This window comes from Cryptomeria japonica, chromosome 3, assembly GCF_030272615.1.
Source record: "Cryptomeria japonica chromosome 3, Sugi_1.0, whole genome shotgun sequence".
Taxonomy (NCBI): domain Eukaryota; kingdom Viridiplantae; phylum Streptophyta; class Pinopsida; order Cupressales; family Cupressaceae; genus Cryptomeria; species Cryptomeria japonica.
The window spans coordinates 273360512-273381246 of record NC_081407.1 but is presented as its reverse complement, the minus strand read 5'-3'; the positions used below and the strand labels follow the sequence as shown (position 1 = coordinate 273381246).

At 39.1% G+C, this 20735-nt stretch overlaps 1 protein-coding gene across 1 annotated transcript; it reads right to left on the bottom strand.

Moving 5' to 3' along the window:
* Nucleotides 1-16346: 16346 nt before the first annotated feature.
* On the bottom strand, nucleotides 16347-17945 carry LOC131063896 (tetraspanin-8). The gene is made up of 2 exons (XM_057997846.2): nucleotides 17033-17945; nucleotides 16347-16870 (listed from the first exon to the last, which is right to left on the bottom strand). The coding sequence occupies exons 1-2, from the start codon at nucleotides 17537-17539 to the stop codon at nucleotides 16565-16567; spliced, it is 813 nt and encodes a 270-aa protein (XP_057853829.2). The 5' UTR covers nucleotides 17540-17945; the 3' UTR covers nucleotides 16347-16564.
* Nucleotides 17946-20735: the final 2790 nt, after the last annotated feature.

Here is a 20735-nt window from a genome sequence, read left to right as displayed (position 1 = left end):
TACGAGCGCATACTGCTATGATGACGACACTAGTGGAGAGGTGGGATAGTCAGTATAACACCTTCCATTTGCTGACTGGAGAGGCCACAGTTACTCTTTTGGATGTTTGGAGGATCTTGAAGATCCCTGTTCATGGTGTTATCCCCGAGTATCAGTTAGATGCAGCTGATTTTTATCTTCGGGAGGTGTGCGAGTATGAGACTCCACCAATGTTGGATAGGAGAAGGATGCATTCGAGCTGGGTGATGGGTGTGCAGCGGACAACAAAGGAGAGTCTGAGTGGTATGGAGGAGGGATCTAGAGGAGGGAGAGGGAGAGGGAGAGGAAGAGGGAGAGGATGCCCCAGTAAGAGAGGCTGTGGAGGCCGCGACTGGCGAGGGAGAGGAGGCTGTACCTATGGATATTCCTGGGGCACGGGCAGAGGAGAGGGGAGGGGTGACACAAGCTGATTTTGACCATTTACAACAGGAGCAGGATAATTATTGAGCGAGGCTTCATTCTGTTGAGGATGAGCTACAGGTAGAGAGGGCTCAGAGGGAGAGCATGGGGGAAGAGGTGGAGTGGTTGACACAGGAGATATTTGATTTGACGGAGAGCCTCCATACCGCCAGGATAGAGGTGGATGCTTTGAGGGGGGAGAGGGAGGAGTCGAAGAGGATGCTGGAGGAGGCCTGGACAGGGACAGCCATAGTAGGGCTTCAGGATGTCATTCATTGGCAGGATGCCGAGCTAACAGGGCTTCATGCCAGGATACAGAGGGCGGAGGTGGATGTGACACAATTGCGGGGAGAGAGGGATGCAACACGCTAGGTATTGGTTCCTCCAGGGCTGGCACATATATATGCTGATATTATGCAACAACGGGACAAGGGGGAGATGATAGCCAGAGAGGTAGAGTACTATAGGGGTTTGTACCATGGGGTAGTGCCTGTAGCACAACGAGCAACCTCGTACACTGAGAGTGTGCGGTTTCACAGGACCCATAGTCAACGGTCGTCTCACAGTCAGTAGACAGGGGGATCACTGGGTTTTCAGCCACCGACAGGGGGGAGGCAGGAGGATCAGGTGGAGGAGGTACAATAGAGGGGGGTGGAGAGACACGAGGGGAGAGCTAGTTCCCTGTTTGGTTTGTGTATCATATTTTGCCCCTTTTGGGTAATCATTGTATTATGATAGACATATTTAGCTCTTTATATATATACATGATTTGGTGATGATGGATGATGTGTGTACCTTTTATTATGATGGGTTCTCTTTGTTTTTCTTGTGATGCAATGTATGGATATGTTGTGCTTGACCTATTTGTGATGCAGTGTGGATGCTTATTCATGTATGCTTATGATCTATTGGTGACACGTTTTTGGATGCAGGATGAGTGATTTATGCTTTTTGATATGTATATATGCTGATGTATGATGGATTTGTAGATGTAAAATGATTTGTGATGCAATCTGGATGTAATGTTATATGGATGAATAAATATCTTTTATTTATGTGATGCAACCTAAGTGCAACCTATGTGATAAATGTTTTGTGGAAAAATGATTATCTAAATGAAATAAGTAATGCAATCTATATGATGTGAATGAATAATATAAAGAGGGAATATGCCAATAATAACACAATGATCTTAGATAGGAAAATAGAAGAATATGGAATAAAAGAAAAATGGAGGAAATTGAGGACTCCATGGGATGATTAGGATTTTAGGATTTTATGGAATAGTGGTGAAATTTGTGCAAAAATAATGTGGAGAGCCAACCTAGTTTGATATTGCCTTGGGTGACTTGCACCACTGATTATAGGAATCACGATGCCATAAGAAACCCAAGGCGTGGACTGACTCTCATATAAACAGGAATTCCTTACACACAGCTATGCAAGTGTTGAGAAACACTAATACAAAGTTGTGGGTACGTGCAAGGAAACACTCAAACACACTGATACCTCTTGTAAATGAGAAGGTAAGTGTTGATAAACACTAGTACCAGGTTGCCGGTTTATACAAGAGAGATCCAAAACATGCCATGCTATGAAAAATATGCCCCAGTATGCACCTATTGTAACATACCTAGATATGGCAAATCCAGGCAGTCGTAGATAGTTGCAGTCGTAGGGCAAAAGATGCAAGTCTAAATGATAAATCAAAGAAATCCAACAAGTCATTCACTTGTGAGCAAATGATACCTCTTGCCAAGAGTAAAATTAGGTTGGAGGATTAGGTTGCCAGGCGAGGGAAGGATTCATCCCTAGGGCAAAGTGAACTTTTGGATTAGGCAAGTGATCCTATGGTTTTTAAGATTGACTTGTGGACTTAGGACTGCTCTCAAGACTTAGTGAGGCTCACATAGAGGCACGGAAGCTCAGCTTGATGGGACCTTCCTTATTCATAACTTAGGCGAAGACTCATCATCATACGCGTGTTTTATTGGGAGGCGGAAGAGAAGGAATGTTGCGAATGGGTGGGCTGGACGAAGGGTATTTGCAGTATCGACCTGATAGACAATAGATCCGGTTATTTACCTTGGTGCCTACATGGAGGTTTTCACCAAGGTACTTGTCCATAGCTCCACAAAGTGGTTTTCACTGATGGACGAATTGTTGTTTTTTTTTTGTTTTTTTGTTTTTTTTATTTTTTAACAATTTAAGACTTTCTGAGGACTAGGCATAAAATCCTTTGAGGTGCATGATATTCATTGGATCATCCAAAGGATCGCCTTTAGGAGTAGCCAACTGATAAGATCTTAATCCATATTTTGCTGTGATTACATATGGTCCAAGCCAATTAGGCTCAAACTTGCATTTCTTTTCTCTTTATTGTAGGTTTTTTTGATTCTCTATGAGGACAAGATCACCAATTTGGAATTCTCAGGTTCTGACATTTTTGTGATAACTCATGCGCAGGCGTTTTTGATATACCTAGAGATGGTTCGACGCCTTGAGTCACCTTTCATCTAACAATTCTAGCTCTTGTAAGCGAGCAATTCTGTGTTCTTCATCTCGTAGGATATTTTGCAGCGATACCCTTAGAGAGGGGATCTCGATCTCAAGGGGAAGGATGGCTTCAGAGCCAAAGAATAGAGAATAAGGGGTGGCATCTGTGGGGGTGCGGATGGAGGTGCGGTAGGCCCACAAAGCGGGATGGAGTTGGAGGTGCCAATCACGACCAGCTTCATTGACTGTCCTTTTGAGGATTTTGATTAGGGTTTTATTAGAAGCCTCAGCTTGACCATTGCCTTAGGGGTAATATGGGGTTGAGAAGCGATGTCCAATGTATACTCGGTGGCGGTGATAATGAATTTATGTCTGTTGGAGGATGAAAGGTGGATTTTCCCAATGAGATCGAGCCCCCACTACGAGAAGGGCCAGGGTGTAATGAATGGCTGCAATTCTTGTGATGGTGCATGAATCTTGTCGCCATGTTGCTAGCAAGGGATGCATTTCTTCACATAGTTATATGCATCTACTTCCATTTTAGGCCAATAGTATCCTGTTTTCAAAAGCTTTTTAGCCAATGTGAGCCCACTTGAGTGTGCCCCATAGATGCCCTTGTGTACTTTGCGTAATGCCCATTCCGCCTCTTGTTTATCTAAACACCTTAGGAGGGAACCATCGAAATGCCTTCTGAATAGGGTGTCTCGAAAGATGGTGTAACAAGCACATCAGGGAATGAAGGTTTGTTGTTGGGTTTTGGTGAGATGTGGGGGAATGGTGTTGTCTTTTAGGAAAGCGAAGGTTTCTTGGTACCAAGGGGACTCGGGACCAACGAGTACACACACCATTTCAGACTCTGGTAAGTTGTATGTTGGTATAAATAGTTGCTCAACCAAGAAATCACACTTCTAACTATGTGCTGACATCTAAAGGAGGGAGCCAATGGTGGCCATTGCATCTGCAACCCTATTGTTTGTTCGTGGGACTTGGTCAAACTTGATTGTCATGAAGTGTTGCTTAAGATATTCAACCATGGTATGGTAGGGATGAAGTTTGTCATCTTTTGTTTGGTATTCATCACTGACTTGCTTTATGACAAGTTGGGAATCACCATAGACTTGTAATTCCTTTATTTTTCAGTGGATAGCCAAGCGCAATCTTGTGATGAGTGCCTCATATTCTACAATGTTGTTGGTACATGCAAAAGCTATCTTGTATGACTTTGGGATGCCATCTCCTTGAAGTGTGATCAGTAATATTCCTGCCCCCGATCCATTTTGGGTGCAAGAGCCATCAAAGTATAATTGCCATGTGGAGGATGTGGTAAGAGTCACAATGAACTCATCTAGTAATTCTGTGAGAATGGGATGGTCACCTGGAAGTGGAGTGTCTACCAATTGGTCTGCGATGACTTGTCCCTTGATTTCTTTTTTGTCTACATATTCAATGTTAAATTTGATTAAGAGCATGACCCATTTAGTGGTTCTTCCAGTGAGGACAACTTTTGACAAGAGATATTTAAGCGGGTCAATCTTAGCAATCAGTTTTGTTTTATTGTTTAGCATATAGTGTCGGAGTTTCTGTGTGCTAAACACCAATGCCAAACATGCTCTTTCAATGGGGGTATAATTGAGTTCATACCCTACTACTGTCCGACTAATGTAGTAAATGGCATGTTCCTTCCCTTGATCATCTGTTTGTGCCAGTAATGCCCCCAGTGCCACTGCAGTAGCACATATATACAAAATAAGAGGTTTTCCAGGAGTAGGAGGCATCAACACTGGAGGTGATGCTAGATATTCTTTTAGTTTCTCAAAGGCCTGTTGACATAAGCAGTCCCATTTGAATTTTGTGTCTTTGCGCAACAGGTGTGCACATAGATGACACTTATCTGCTAGTTGTGAAATAAAACGTCTAACAGATTGGAGTTTCCCTTGAAGACTGCGTAGCTGTCTGAGAGTTTTTGGTGGAGGAATTTCCATGATAGCTTTTACCTTTGCAGGATTGACCTTGATGCCTCTGCGGGAAACAATGAATCCTAATAGTTTTCCCGATGTGACCCCAAACACACACTTTTTGGGATTCAAGCGCAGTTTGTATTTTTCCAATCTTTCAAAGATCTGCTTTAGAATAGGGATGTGTTCTTGTCTTGTCTTGTATTTGCCTATCAAATCATCCACATAGTCCTCCATAATTTTATGCAAGAGGTCATGAAAAATTGTTGTCATAGCACATTGATATGTAGCTCTAGCATTTTTTAGGCCAAAAGGAATGACTGGGTAACAAAAAGTCCCCCATGGTGTTGTGAATGCAGTTTTATGTTGATCCTTGTCTGCAATCCAGATTTGGTTATATCCAGAAAATCCATCCATAAGCGACAACATCTCATGTCCTTCTGTAAGGTCTACAATCATATCTATATTGGGGAGTGGGAAATCATCTTTAGGACAAGCTCTATTTAGATCTCTGAAATATGTGCAGATACGGATGCCTCCGATGGGTTTGCTGACAAGTACAATGTTGGAGATAGATTCAACGTAGTCCATTGGTTTGATGAATTCTGCGTCTAACATCTTTTGGAGTTCCGCCTTGACCAGGAGTGCAATATGTGGGTGCATTTTGCGCAATTTTTGTTTTACGGGTTTCACATCTGGGCGGACAACGAGATTGTGAACCACCAAGGAAGGATCCAACCCTAGCATATCGGCATAGGACCATGCAAAATTGATTTTTACCTCTGTAAGGAAGTTGATGAAATCTTGTTTCTCTTTTTCTATGAGGGACTTGACAATGAGCACATTTTTTGGAGTGACTTTAGTGCCCATGTTGATGCTGTCTGTTTCTTCTATCAACAAATTTGATCTGTCATGTGGAAGGTAACCAATGGTAAGGAGATCAAGTCCCTCATCGTCAAGTGCCTTTTCCAGGTTTTCACTTTTGGATATGCCCTTTGTTTTTACTTTTTGCTCATCCAAAGGTGCCTCAGAGAGGTTTTCACCTAGGGAATCATGTTTTTTGCTTTGATTATCTTTTTTGTGACTAAGATAATTGCCCTGACTACCAAAGTATCCCTTTTTGTGTAGTTTAATGCCCTCTACTTTGTTACAATCTTCCAGATTTCTCACCGTTAGGAGAGTAATGAGGGCATTATCATCGACGCAGATGTCTAAAGTGGGTTTGTCTCATTGGCCTCAGTCTATGAGTTTGGGATGGATGAGATGTAGCTCATGTGAAGTGGGAGTGGTTATGGGGGTGATGGTATTGACATGAGTGTCAAAGAAGATATCATTTTCGTATTCATAAGGCATTTCGTGGAACTCCTCTTCGTCAGTGCTTTTGATATCCAAAAAGAGACTTGAAGGGGCACCAACAATAGTAATCTTAGGCACCGAGGTGTACCCCAAGCCTCTGTTGTACTTGTAGGAGATAAGATTTATGGGTGTTTTTCTTCCTTTCTCCTCTGGTCCTAAGCCGTGTCCTTTGTAACCCATTTTTTCGACTATGGCTGATGCTTTTGAGTACATTTTTTTGGATATTTTTGCTGGATCTTCATCTTCTTCTCAGTATAACCATGAAGAGACATCTGCATCGAGTCTCTCCTCATCAAGTGGGCCCCATTGCTGGAAGGTGGTATTTTGGCACTGCATGACTGGTTTTGGGTCTTTCTTGAGCTCTTTTGGTTTGCCAAATGACTTAGGAGATAGGGGGAGGTTGCCTATTAATAAGACATCTTCTAATTTGTATTCTCCACAATGAATTTGACATTGAATATGTAGAAAGAAAAGCAATCAAGGGACAAGTCATCGCAGACCAGTTGGCGGATGCTCCACTTCCAGGTGACCATCCCATTCTCATAGAATTACCAGATGAGTTCATTATGACTGTTACCACATCCTCCACATGGCAATTGTACTTTGATGGCTCTTTCACCTAAAATGGATCGGGGGTAGGAATATTACTGATCACACCTCAAGGAGGTGGCATCCCAAAGTCATACACAATAGCTTTTGCATGTACCAACAACATTGCAGAATACAAGACACTCATCACAGGATTGTGCTTGGCTATCCACTGAAAAATAAAGGAATTACAAGTCTATGGTGATTCCCAACTTGTCATAAAGCAAGTCAATGATGAATACCAAACAAAATTTGACAAACTCCTTCCCTACCTTACCATGGTTGAAGATCTTAAGAAACACTTCACGACAATAAAGTTTGACCAAGTCCCACAAACAAACAATAGGGCTGCAGATGCAATGGCCACCATTGGCTCCCTCCTTCAGATGTCAACACACAGTCAGAAGTGCGAGTTCTTGGTTGAGCAACTATTTATATCGACATACAACTTACCCGAGTCTGAAATGGTGTGTGTACTCGTTGGTCCCGAGTCCCCTTGGTACCAAGAAACCTTCGCTTTCCTAAAAGACAATACTATTCCCCCGCATCTCACCAAAACCCAACAACAAACCTTCATTCGCTGATGTGCTCGTTACACCATCCTTGGAGACACCCTATTAAGAAGGCATTTTGATGGTTCCCTCCTAAGGTGTTTAGATAAACAAGAGGTGGAATGAGCATTATGCGAAGAACACGAGGGCATCTGTGGGGCACACTCAAGTGAGCTCACATTGTTTAAAAATCTTTTGAAAACATGATACTATTGGCCTAAAATGGAAGTAGATGCATATAACTATGTGAAGAAATACATCCCTTGCCAACAACATGGTGACAAGATTCATGCACCATCACAAGAATTGTAGCCATTCATTACAGCTTGGCTCTTCTCGCAGTGGGGCTCGATCTCATTGGGAAAATCCACCCTTCATCCTCCAATAGACATAAATTCATTATCACCGCCACCGAGTATTTGACCAAGTGGGTAGAGGCCATCCCTCTTACTTTTACGACTGGTAAGCAGATATCCAAATTCATCCTGAACTACTTGATCTGTCGATATGGAATTCCAAAAGTTATCATTACAAATTATGGCAGACAATTTAAAAACTAGGATGTCAAAGAACTCTGCCAAAAATTCAACATCCAACATCGCTTCTCAACCCCATATTACCCCCAAGGCAATGGTTAAACTAAGGCTTCTAATGAAACCCTAATCAAAATCCTCAAAAAGATAGTCAATGAAGCTGGCTGCGATTGGCACCTCCAACTCCATCCTGCTTTGTGGGCCTAATGTACCTCCATCCGCACCCCCACAGGTGCCACCCCTTATTCCCTGGTCTTTGGCTCTAAGGCCATCCTTCCCCTTGAGATCGAGATCCCCTCTCTAAGGGTATCGCTGCAAAATATCCTACCAGATGAAGAATACAGAATTGCCCGCTTACAAGAGCTAAAATTGTTAGATGAAAGGCGCCTCAAGGCCTTGAAGCATCTCCGGGTATATCAGAACCACCTGTGCATGAGTTATCACAAAAAATTCAGAACCCAAGAATTCCAAATTGGTGATCTTGTCCTCATGGAGAATCAAAAAAACCTACAAGAAAGAGAAAAGAAAGGCAAGTTCAGGCCTAATTGGCTTGGACCATATGTAATCACAGCAAAATATGGATTAGGAGCTTATCAGTTGGCTATTCTTGAAGGAGATCCTTTGGATAATCCAATGAATATCATGCACCTCAAAAGATTTTATGCCTAGTCCTCAGAAAGTCTTAAATTGTCAAAAAAAAAAAGAAAAAAAAAGACAATTCGTCCATAAGTGAAAACCACTTTGTGGCGCTATGGACAAGTACCTTGGTGAAAACCTCCATGTAGGTGCCAAGGTAAATAACCGGATCCATTGTCTATCAGGTCGATACTGCAAACACCCTCGGTCTAGCCCACCCATTCACAACATTCCTTCTCTTCCGCCTCCCAATAAAACACGCATATGATGATGAGTCTTCGCCTAAGTTATGAACAAGGAAGGTCCCATCAAACTAAACTTTTGTGCCTCTGTGTGAGCTTCACGAAGTTTTGAGAGTAGTCCTAAGTCCACAAGTCAATCTTCAAAACCATAGGATCACTTGCCTAATCCAAAAGTCCACTTTGCCCTAGGGATGAATCCTTCCCTCGCCTGGCAACCTAATCCTACTCTTGGCAAGAGGTATCATTTGGTCATGAGTGAATGACTTGTTGAATTTCTTGGATTTATTATTTAGACTTGCATCTTTTGCCCTACGACTGCAACTATCTACGACTGCCTGGATTTGCCATATCCAGGTATGTTACAATAGGTGCATACTGGGGCATATTTTTCATAGCATGGCATATTTTGGATCTCTCTTGTATAAACCAGCGACCTGGTACTAGTGTTTGTCAACACTTACCTTCTCATGTACAAGAGGTATCAGTGTGTTTGAGGGTTTCCTTGCACGTACCCACAACTTTGTATTAGTGTTTCTCAACACTTGCATAGCTGTGTGTAAGGAAATCCCGTTTATATGAGAGTCAGCCCACGCCTTGGGTTTATCATGGCATCTTGATTCCTATAATCAGTGGTGCAAGTCACCCAAGGCAATATTAAACTAGGTTGGCTCTCCACATTTTTTGTGCATAAATTTCACCACTATTCCATAAAATCCTAAAATCCTAATCATCCCATGGAGTCCTCAATTTCCTCCATTTTCCGTTTATTCCATATCTTCTATTTTCCTATCTAAGATCATTGTGTTATTATTGGCATATTCCCTCTTTGTATTATTCATTCACATCATATAGATTGTATTACTTATTTCATTTAGATAATCATTTTTCCACAAAACATTTATCACATAGGCTGCACTTAGGTTGCATCACATAAATAAAAGATATTTATTCATCCATATAACATTACATCCAAATTGCACCACAAATCATTTTACATCTACAAATCCATCATACATCAGCATATATACATATCAAAAAGCATAAATCACTCATCCTGCATCTAAAAACGTGTCACCAACAGATCATAAGCATACATGAATAAGCATCCACACTGCATCACAAATAGGTCAAGCACAACATATCCATACATTGCATCACAAGAAAAACAAAGAGAACCCATCATAATAAAAGGTACACACATCATCCATCATCACCAAATCATGTATATATATAAAGAGCTAAATATGTCTATCATAATAGAATGATTGCCCTGAAGGGGCAAAATATGATACACAAGCCAAACAAGGAACTAGCTCTCCCCTCGTGTCTCTCCACCCCCCTCTGCTGTACCTCCTCCACCTGATCCTCCTGCCTCCCCCCTGCCGGTGGCCGAAAACCCACTGAACCCCCTGTCTGCTGACTTTGAGATGACCACTGACTATGGGTGCTGTGAGACCGCACACTCTCAATGTACGAGGCTGCTCGCTGTGTTATAGGCACTACTCCGTGGTACAAACCCCTATAGTACTCTACCTCTCTGGCTGCCCTCTCCGCCCTATCCCACTGCTGCATAATATCGCATATATCTATGCCAGCCTTGCAGGAACCAATACCTGGCGTGTTGCATCCCTCTCTCCCCACAGCCGTGTCACATCTGCCTTCGCCCTTTGTATCTTGGCCCGAAGCCTTGCTAGCTCGGCATCATGCTGATGAATGACATCATGAAGCCCTTCTATGGTTGTCCCTGTCTGGGCCTCCTCCAGCATCCTCTCTAACTCCTCCCTCTCCCCCCTCAAAGAATCCACCTCTATCCTGGTAGTATGGAGGCTCTCCGTCAAATGAGATATCTCCCGTGTCAACCACTCCACCTTTGCCTCCATGCTCTCCCTCTGAGCCATCTCTACCTTTAGCTCATCCTCAACAGAATGAAGCCTTGCTCGATAAGTATCCTGCTCCTGCTATAAATAGTCAAAATCAACCTGTGTCACCCCTCCCCTCTCCTTCGCCTGTGCCCCAGGAATATCCATAGGTACATCCTCCTCTCCCTCACCAACCACAGCCTCCGCAGCCTCTCCTACTGGGGCATCCTGTCCCTGTCCCTCCTTTGGATCCCTCCTCCATACCACCCAGACTCTCCTCTATTGTCCGTCAAACACCCATCGTCCGACCCAAATGCATCCTGCTCCTATCCAACATCGGTGGAGTCTCGTACTCACGCACCTCCCAAAGATAAAAATCAGCTGCATCTAACTGATACTCGGGGATAACACCATGAACGAGGATCTTCAAGATCCTCCAAACATCTAAAAGAGTAACTGTGGCCTCTCCAGTCGGCAAATGGAAGGTGTTATAGGTCAACTATCCCACCTCTCCACTAGTGTCGTCATCATAGTAGTATGCGCTCGTATCCTCGGCCACCTGCCTACATAATGCAACCCCAGAGCGACTAGCACCTCCAACTAATCCCGACCTAACTACCGATACAAGCTTATCGTAGCAGGCCAATGCTCTCTTGAAGCCAATGACCCCATCTCCACCTGCATCCATCAGACCAAATCATTACTTCCATACCCAAAAATTCTCTCCTGACCTCCGGAACCAACCATACCCTCCCCCTATTCCAAAAATTCTAAGCCAAAACTTCCTTTATCCCTTCCCAAGCACACACACTGATCTATCCAGCACTTGCACCAAAACTGTGGCGCTCGCACCAACAGAGACTCCTACCCTGCTCATGCCCCCCTTCTCGGACAAGTTGACGCGAGTGCCTGCGCTTCAGCGCGAGTGCCCGCGTAACCCCTTGGGCACCCACGTCGAAGCGCAACCGCTCGTGCCGAAACGCAAGCAACCGCACTGATTCCGCCCATTCCCCTGAAAACCCCTATCCTACCTGACCCTACAACGAGCGTCCGTGCTATTTGCTAGCCCTCGCGCTAACCTAGGTGCACGTGCACTAAAAAACGATCAGTGCATGTGCCTCACCAAACCTAGACCCTAATTTCTAGCCCTAAACTCTACCAAAATCAAAAATTCAAAAAAGGGGGATAGTCCTACATACCGATGGTCCATAGCTAGTCGGTCGGTTGAATCGTAGGATCCTCTTGGTGCGATGATCACGAATTGGAATGCGGTCCATCTCTCCTTTTCTTCTTCTTCGCTTTGAATGGCTTCAAGGCTTGTGTGTAACAATGACTCCTCATTGGGCCCGTGGTGGCTTATATGGCCCCCCATGAGGGCCCCTTTCCTCCGCAGTCTCGCATCTTCTATTCTTCCTTCTAAATTTTCTGCGTCTGCTTCATATTTCTTCCTCACTTATCTCTTCCACTCAAAATTTTCTTCCTTTATTTTCGAGAATTTTTCGTCTTTTTTTTCCGAAAAAATTCTCGAGGGGGCATACACCTCCCACGCTTTATGCTGGGGCATTTGATTCTTCTTCTTCTATCTTCTACCTATCGCCAAATTTGTCACTGCGTAAAAGAGGGGCAAAATGTAGACTTCACATAACTAATTTATTAATTAATTATGCAAATTCTAATTCTCCTCAATATTAATTAATTATAATTAATATTTTCACTATAGTATGTGATTGATTTATTTAATAAATCAACCCCTCTTTTTATTCTTCTAAAAAATAAATCTTCTCAAATCCTCCTCTTAGCTAATTAATTTCAATTAATTAGTTAAACTACATGATTCCTACAAATCATCTTTCTAATCCATCATTAACCTAATAAATTCTTCTAGAACTCCTTAAACTCACTTAACCTTCTTTTTAATTCTCTCCACTCATTCTCTCTTCTAGTCAAATCCTCCTAAAAATCTTATCCCACCTAACCTTTCCTCTAATCCCTCTCCTAATGAGTTGGTAGTGGCTAATCATCATGATTAGCCACAAAGTCAACTCCTTGTCCCTTCCATCCAGCCACTATCCTTAAATGCTCTTTTCCTAGGTGAATTCCTCTAGGCATCGCATCTCCCAAGGAATTTTTAATTCCTTTTAATTTCTCCAATCCCCATTATCATCCCCTTTTGAAGAATTTTAAATTCTCTCCCCCCATTGTTCAAGGAATGTCTCATCCCTTGTTCTTCTCAAGGCACATTGGGAAGTCTTCCCAATGTACCTTGAGGAGTGTGGAGACAAGAAATGCCTTTAAGACACATCTCTTGGTCTCCACACCCTCTCTTGGGCCTTGTGTGAGCTCACAAAAAATCTTGACCCTCCATCTTGGGTCAATCCTAGCCATCCATTTTTCCTTTCCTCTTCCTATAAATTGAGGACTCCATCCCTTCATTCATCATCTCCAAGTTTAGTAAGCTTATGCTGTTAGTTTGAACCTAGAAAATCACCATTGCATCCTTACCATGCCAAAATCATTCCTCATCCACATCATTCCTCAAGATCCATTTTTATCCATTTGTGCACAATATTGGAGAGCCATCCACATCAAGCAATCAAAGGAGCACATCAAGGGGTGCCTTCACTTCATCAAGCTCAATCCGAGGGAGAGGTAAAAATAGCAAGTTATAAGCATTATATTCATGTTTTTATATGGTTTTATGCATGTTTCATGTCTTAATATCTTTTAGTGTTTTGTTTGTGCATTAACCACCTGAATTTACCTTGTTGGTTTTTCCCCTCTTCACATATTTTTATTTATTTATTCCTAGAACACCAAATTATCACTTTTAACTTTGAGAAGATAATAAGTGTAGACAAAATGTTTTAGCATCATTATTAGTTTCTAGTTCATATAACAATTTACTAAGGTTTAAATATTTTATTATATATACCATCACATAAGCATTCTTAGCACAAATCCAAATTCATTAGGATACATTGTGAAATAGAAAGTTGTGATACATGGTTGTAATGTGCAAAAATGGAATTTACTTGTCTAAACTTATAAACTAGGAATCAAACCCATTCGCATCAACATACATTAAAGAATAATCAAAAGGCCCAACTACAAACCCTTGGGAGAATTGGGCACAATAATTTAATCTTTCTTCTTTGTGATTTGATATGATTGAATAGGATGAAATAGGAAAATGCAAGAACTAGGTATAAAGATGTAAATTTGATAATAATAAGTATGAACAGGGTGAACTCACAATACTGGTTCCCACTTTTTGACCAACTTTGACACTTAGATGAACATTTTGCAAAAAACCTTCACTTTCTGACACCTATAACTTTTAAATCGTTAAGAATTTGAAGATGATGTAAACTAGTGATTTGTAACATCCTTTTTGTAGATTCTAAATATATTTTTTTCAATTTTTTTTGAATAAAATTTTATTGATTTTTCCATCTCCCTCAAAAGTAGTTTATTACAACAAACAACATTTTTTAAGAGTGATGTGCATCTCGAAACGTATAATTTTTTTTCTATAACTGATAAAAACTTATCTCTTTTAAATTTTGGTTTGTAACATCAATATCCAGGGCATGTAGTTGGTTTGATATGTTGAATATTTTTTATTTTATTAAGTTTTGAAGTCCGACTAATTATAATTTAGATATAGGTGTACGTTTGAACACATAACTTGCTCTATATATATCAAAATTAAGTTTTATTTTATTTTTTAGAAAGAAGACATCAATACCTAGGGCATAGATATTTTTCAGAATTTTTTTGAATTAGTTTACTATTTTCCCCAATGCATTGAACAAAGAAGTTCATGTTCGGTGAAAAACCTACATTCATAAAAAATAAAATAAAAATATATTAATGAACTTAAATATATTAAAAATTATACTATTTGGAAAGCTTATAATAAGGACAAAATCCTTAAGAAAATAAAACTTCTAAATGAATTCGTTTGACCCCTCAAAAGCTAATGTAAAATTGGTTTTTTATCAGCATTTGATAGATGCAAAGGAGACTCTGTTGCAAGTATGATTTAGAAGTAGAGAGGTTCTATCCAAGAAATTTTGATCTAAGAGCCTTTGATCTAACTCTCTTAAATTAATTACTTCAAATGGGACCTCTTAAAGCTTAAATAATTATATTTTCCAAAAAATGTATGATTTCAGCAAAAATCAGGATGTACCAAAAAGTGGGAACCAGCTTTGTGAGTTCACCCAACAACAAGTTACAAAATAGATATGGAAAGTCTGAATATAGATATGAAAATAGGAATCAGAAAGGAACATGTGTCTCCAATTTGAGCCTAAAAGTGTTAGGCAATGTATATAGGTATTGTTAGCCTGAAGATGTCTCATGCAAATATCCTAAATAGATTCTAGATCGGGATATCCCATTGATTATCCTAAAAATGGTAGCATGCTTGAGTCTTGACATTCATATATTGCTACATCATTCAATTTTGTCATGTTATTAATATTATATTTTTTCACATATAGTTCCTTTTCCTAACACATACTTTCTATTTTCTACAATTTGCACCTTTTACATAAGATCAACCATGCATTTATAATATAAGTTCACTAACTCCATGTTTCAATGTGTAGGAAGAAAATAAATGAATAACCAAGAACCTTTTTCCAAACTCATTTCATACAAGAAAAGAGAATCATTGACTACAAACTCCTTGAAATTGAAATTGTTATAAATGTTTCCTTCAATTGACTATAATAAAATATGTAATAAACATATTTTTAAAATGTTTCAAACAATATTATTGTATTACAAAACTGTAGAGAATATAAAAAATATACCTTCTTAAAATGTCAAGTTACATATAATTTTTTTATCTTGAAACCTTGCACCTCCTTTTGGTATAAGTGTTAGTTACTGCTTATGTTAGAATTAGAAGCATGCTTACATGTCACCATGTGGATGATTTCAAGTTAGGTTGAATATGAATGTTAATTTTTCATGCAGTGTATGCTTGTGAGTCATTAGTTCAAAGCTAGATATGTACACAAGTCACTTTAGAATTGAGTTTTTTAACATCATTGGATCTTTGTCTCTTTGGATTTTCCCATGTCAAATTTGTCTTTTCTAAACATAAGGGGACCTTTTGGGAAAGGATTTGGTACTATAACAACTTATTATATTTTAAAAAATAATATAACTAAAATTGTTAATTTTAGTTAAAAAATTCTTGTTAATTTTCTATCATAAATTGCAAAAGTAATGTGTTATAAGACCAATTCATAAACATTTAATATTTTACTGAGTTAATTTTTTTTTATTATATTTAATATTTTATGTAATAATTCTACCATAAATTGTCCAAGGGGTTGAGCTTAACTGGTTAAAACACTGTGTTCTCACTGTGGAGACCCAAGTTCAATTCCCAATAGAGACATCTGAAGTGGAATTCTACCATAAATTGCAAAAGTAATGTGTTATAAGACCCATTCATAAACATTTAATATATTGGATTCGATTGCTATTCAGGCTTTGGCCAAAAAAACAATAATTTAATATATTACTGAATTTAGTTTTTTATTATATTTAATAGCTTATTAAATAAAATAATTTATTTCAACTTTTAAATTTAATGGTATTATTAATTGATTTTAAGCAATAAATTTGTATTCATAAATAATATATATATATATAAAGAGAGCGCTAAAGATTCAAGTACCAAAACAGTTTCTGAATATTAAAAACTGTAAATATAAGATCGAATATGTATGAGTAGAATTACAAACATAACTAGGAGAATCCCTGTAAGAAGGAATGGAGGCAACATACAAAGCACTCTTCCTTTTGTTAGGAATATGTGGGTCCTTTCAGAAAAAGAAAAAACTAAGAAAATACACAATATAACATCTTATTCTTAGCTAATTCAGCTTAAGAATATCCCTTATAATCATGCAGCTCATCATTCCTAGAGTTCCTGAATGCACAACATCCCACAGAATAAACTACAATCAAAGCAATCAGCACTGCAAAGCTTATAAAACTAATCTTGCGCCAATTATTCTTCAAGTTGGCTACTACACCAGCCTTGCAGGAGTTACAGTTATAGCACAGCTGATTTTGTACATTACTCCACTTAGTACACTCTGTATCTGCAGAGCTGGTTGTCGAAGGAGTCCAAGCCGTAGCATTCACATACACAAAATTACAGGAGCTTGGAGGCTTACAGCAACCCGACTGCAAAAAAAAACAAATCAAATTTCACAATCCTCATTAAAAAGAACCATTCAAGAACCAACTTCACACATCCCTAAAATGAAGTTCATAAGATATCATACCTGTTATATTCTGATCTACAAAATTTAGAGTTTTTATAAGTCATGAGCTCAAGTGACTTACCTCAATCGGGGATAACTTCTTTTCATAGAACTTCTGTGCATCGTCACCGATCGTCTCATCAGCAAGTTTCTTGCATACTTTGGCGTCCTTAATACAGCTTTTGATTTTGTTCCAGTTGCTGGTCTTTGTCACTCTCTTCTGCAGCCAGTTTGAGTAGTCCCCCAGCCTGTATTCTTTGTACCCTCTTCCCGAAACGGTCCGTCCAGCGCCCTTGTTGGTGACGACGTAGGCAAAGACAGTGAAGCAGAACAAGAGCACAATGAGAATAAACATGACGGTCAAGTAAAACCAGAGCAGGCATGTGATTCTACCCCAGGCGCCCACCCAGCCGGCAAGAGAGACGGCCATGAGAGCGCCGCCAATGGCTATCGCAGGCCATTGAAGAAACTTCTCACAGTCAGTGTCTGCCTTGGTTGCCAGCCATACTCCACCGCCCAAGACTGGGATGGAGACCACAAATGCTGCAAAATTGAGTAAGCCCAGTATTTTGTTGCTGAAACGAGCCATTTTTTGAGAAGAAGATGGATCAACTGATAATCTGTTTGTGGGTTGGGGAAGGGGATTCTTATAGAGGTTTTGAAAAGGAAATGAGCTGGAAGAAGAGCTGAAACCCTGTCATGAGGTTAGTTGGGATTCCGTGTTTCTCTGGGTGCTTCTGAGGGTAAAAATAGAGTAGTAACAACCATTCAAATAATGACAGGGTAATGGTAACTACTCCACTCAGTTTATCTTCTGCTAAAATTACTGAAATCAAATATCTCTTGTAAGCAATAGCTGGAAGTGTGTAGAACTTGGATACCAGATCCGTGTTCAAGCTGAGGATTTGTCGGCAGCAGATTGGTATCATCTTTTCCTTGGCTTGCATTCTAATCAGACATCACAGTCATTGGGATATTTGTATCTTCAAGGTTTGGATTCCGATGAACCAAAAACTCAGACATCAAGTTTAAGACACCACATAAAATATCTCACTAAAGGGATTAGTCATCAAGTATAAAATATCTTTTTTTTTGACTATGAAAAGATTACAAAAATGCATTATTATACTAAAGAATCTAAACACACAAAAGCATGACGAGACTATTTATGAACATCATGTATAGTGTATGAAAAATATCAATAAGGAGTAAAAATACATTTATTAAATGTTAGACGAGGATGTACGCTATATGAAAAATATCAATAAGGAGTAAAAATACATTTATTAAATGTTAGACGAGGATGTACGCTATATGAAAAATATCAATAAGGAGTAAAAATACAACATAAAGTAAAAATACTTTATGTTGTATTTAATATGATCTTGCTTTTAATTGGAAAATGTTAAAATTGAATTACGCATCTTTTAAATTTTATAGGTTCATTAATAATTATGTAGGGATGTAAGAATTTAGAATTTGAATTTAAAATTAAATTATATATTTTTTTATTTTTAAGGTCACTGCTGATATTTTATGTCCATGTGCATCTATTAGTAGTAGCCGGTTTGAGACAACCCAAAATAGGTGTAAAACCCTGCAAAGGTTTTAGGTCTGTCTTTTGAATGCAAGGTTAAAACCCCTTAAACCCTAAACCCTAGCATTTTATTTTGGCCTGCGTTCTAATTTCACGTTGACTTGTTGCAGCCAGTCACCAATCACTTAAGTCACAACTTCAGCCCTTCTCACATCAAGTTGATCAACCCCTTTCCCTAGCGCTTTTCCCCTTTTACTGGAATCGTATTTTGTCTAAATCCACAACATAAGGAATTAAACAACAACAACATAAACACCCACACAAGAACACCAATCTTTATACGTGGAAAACCCAAACCGGGAAAAACCATAGTGGGATTCAACCCACAAGATAACCCACTATATATGAAATGATTACAAAAAGATAGAGCTAACTACTTTAGACTTGTACCCCAAGGCTAACTGCTTATGGTACAAGATACAAAGAGGACTTGCAAAACTTGAAGCTAACTGCACTTAGGGGAAGATATAAAATTACAATATCAGAAAAAGAATTGTATAAATATAGGCATCTCAGAATGCATATTACAGTCATTGTTAAAGCACAAAACTCTGCTCTTAGTGAAATATTTGAACCATCAAACCTTTCTAGATCACTGCATCTATATACACTACAACAAAACAACTGATTGACTACCTTGCATCACACCCTTTTGTGACTTTACCATTAGCATACCAAACTTACTCACATCTTTCTACACCAATATCTCATATACAACCACAACCAATTCACATCTTATTTACATCTCATCTCTTTTTTTTTTACATACCTACCCAACAAATCATCATATGCATGTGTGTGATGGATGAAAATGGGATAAGGTAAATTAGGACCTAGTCCCACTCTCATTTATACATTGTAATATGAAAGAGCCTAAGGAGATGATTCACTTTGACTTACTCTTATGAAAGAGAGTCAAGGAATATCTTTAGGGTGTCTATTTCTTTGTTGCTATGAGGGAAAATGAGCTAGATGTAACAAATGATAAAATAAGCTAGGGAGATGAATGAAAATGGCTATATAAATTACAATAATAGAAAGATACAAAATTGAAACTGAGATATAGATTGCAAGACCAATAATGAAACTCAGATGTGCACCTGTCACCAAAAATTGAGCTTGATTGAGCCAGACTAGGGCGTTGGTGCCTTGGTCCCAATTATTGTACTAAGTTGTAAATTTGGGAACCACAGAATGAAGACTTGAGAAGCCAAAGTGCCAAAAGATACTAAAAAGTGTAGAGGACTAGGGCATTGTGCCTCAGTCCTAAGGATCTGGGCCTGTTACTGTGAACTTTGATTTCCCGAAAGATCGTAGCTGCGTTGGATTTTTATACTTGCAAGTGCAACTTAAGAAATGGTGTTTGGGTGGCTATATAGGGTTTTGCCTTGGTCAAACCCCTTGTTTTGGTGATCTCCACCTCCATAAATGGCCAATGTAATATTGAAAAGTGTGTGTGCCCTAGAACCTCATGTGTTTGTAAGATTCTAATGAGCTAGAATGCAGAACTAGGATTATACCCTACACTTAGAGTAAATCCCTAAATGAACATAATGTAAATGCAAATTCTTCAAATCATAAATGTAATATGGATCTAAAGAAATAATGTAAATTTGAAAACAAGTGATGTGAAACTCAAATAGAAATATGAAAATAACATGAAACCATACCAAGCTTCAATTGATGATGAAAATGATTGATGAAGACTTGATGAATGCTTGATTTGCTAATAGTTGACTTCACATAAACCTATACTTTCGCTTCACAAGAGGTATCCTTCAACTGCTAGAGTTGTTGGATCCTTCAAATGAGGAAATGAAAGGTTATATATATGAAACCTTAACTTTATTTTTGATCATATGTCAACCTAGAACTGATATATTTTCATAAAAAGAAATATTTAAATATTATAATAAGTTGCCAAAACATGATCCCAAAATTCGAGGAGAAAAAGTCAGTACCATGGTACCCCATCATGGTCCGGTCGACTTTTTTTCAAACTTTTAGGGATGCAAGGTATCCTGTTTACAAAGTTAATCCTAGCTTGGTGTGACAATCCAAGGTGTTTAGATATGTGAAAGTAGGTCTTGAAGGTCAAAATAGGACCTTATTAGGGTTTAATGATAAATTAATTAAAGAAGATAAAATAAAAATGAACACACTTAGGGTTAAAGGCCCAATTTTATAA

What these genes read in the sequence shown, in the direction of transcription:
- LOC131063896 (XM_057997846.2), bottom strand. Translation starts at nt 17,539, where the DNA reads ATGGCTCGTTTCAGCAACAAAATACTGGGCTTACTCAATTTTGCAGCA. An exon ending in AGAAGTTATCCCCGATTGAG is followed by an intron (nt 16,871 to 17,032) that starts GTAAGTCACTTG and finishes TTTTTTTTGCAG; the next exon opens with TCGGGTTGCTGTAAGCCTCC.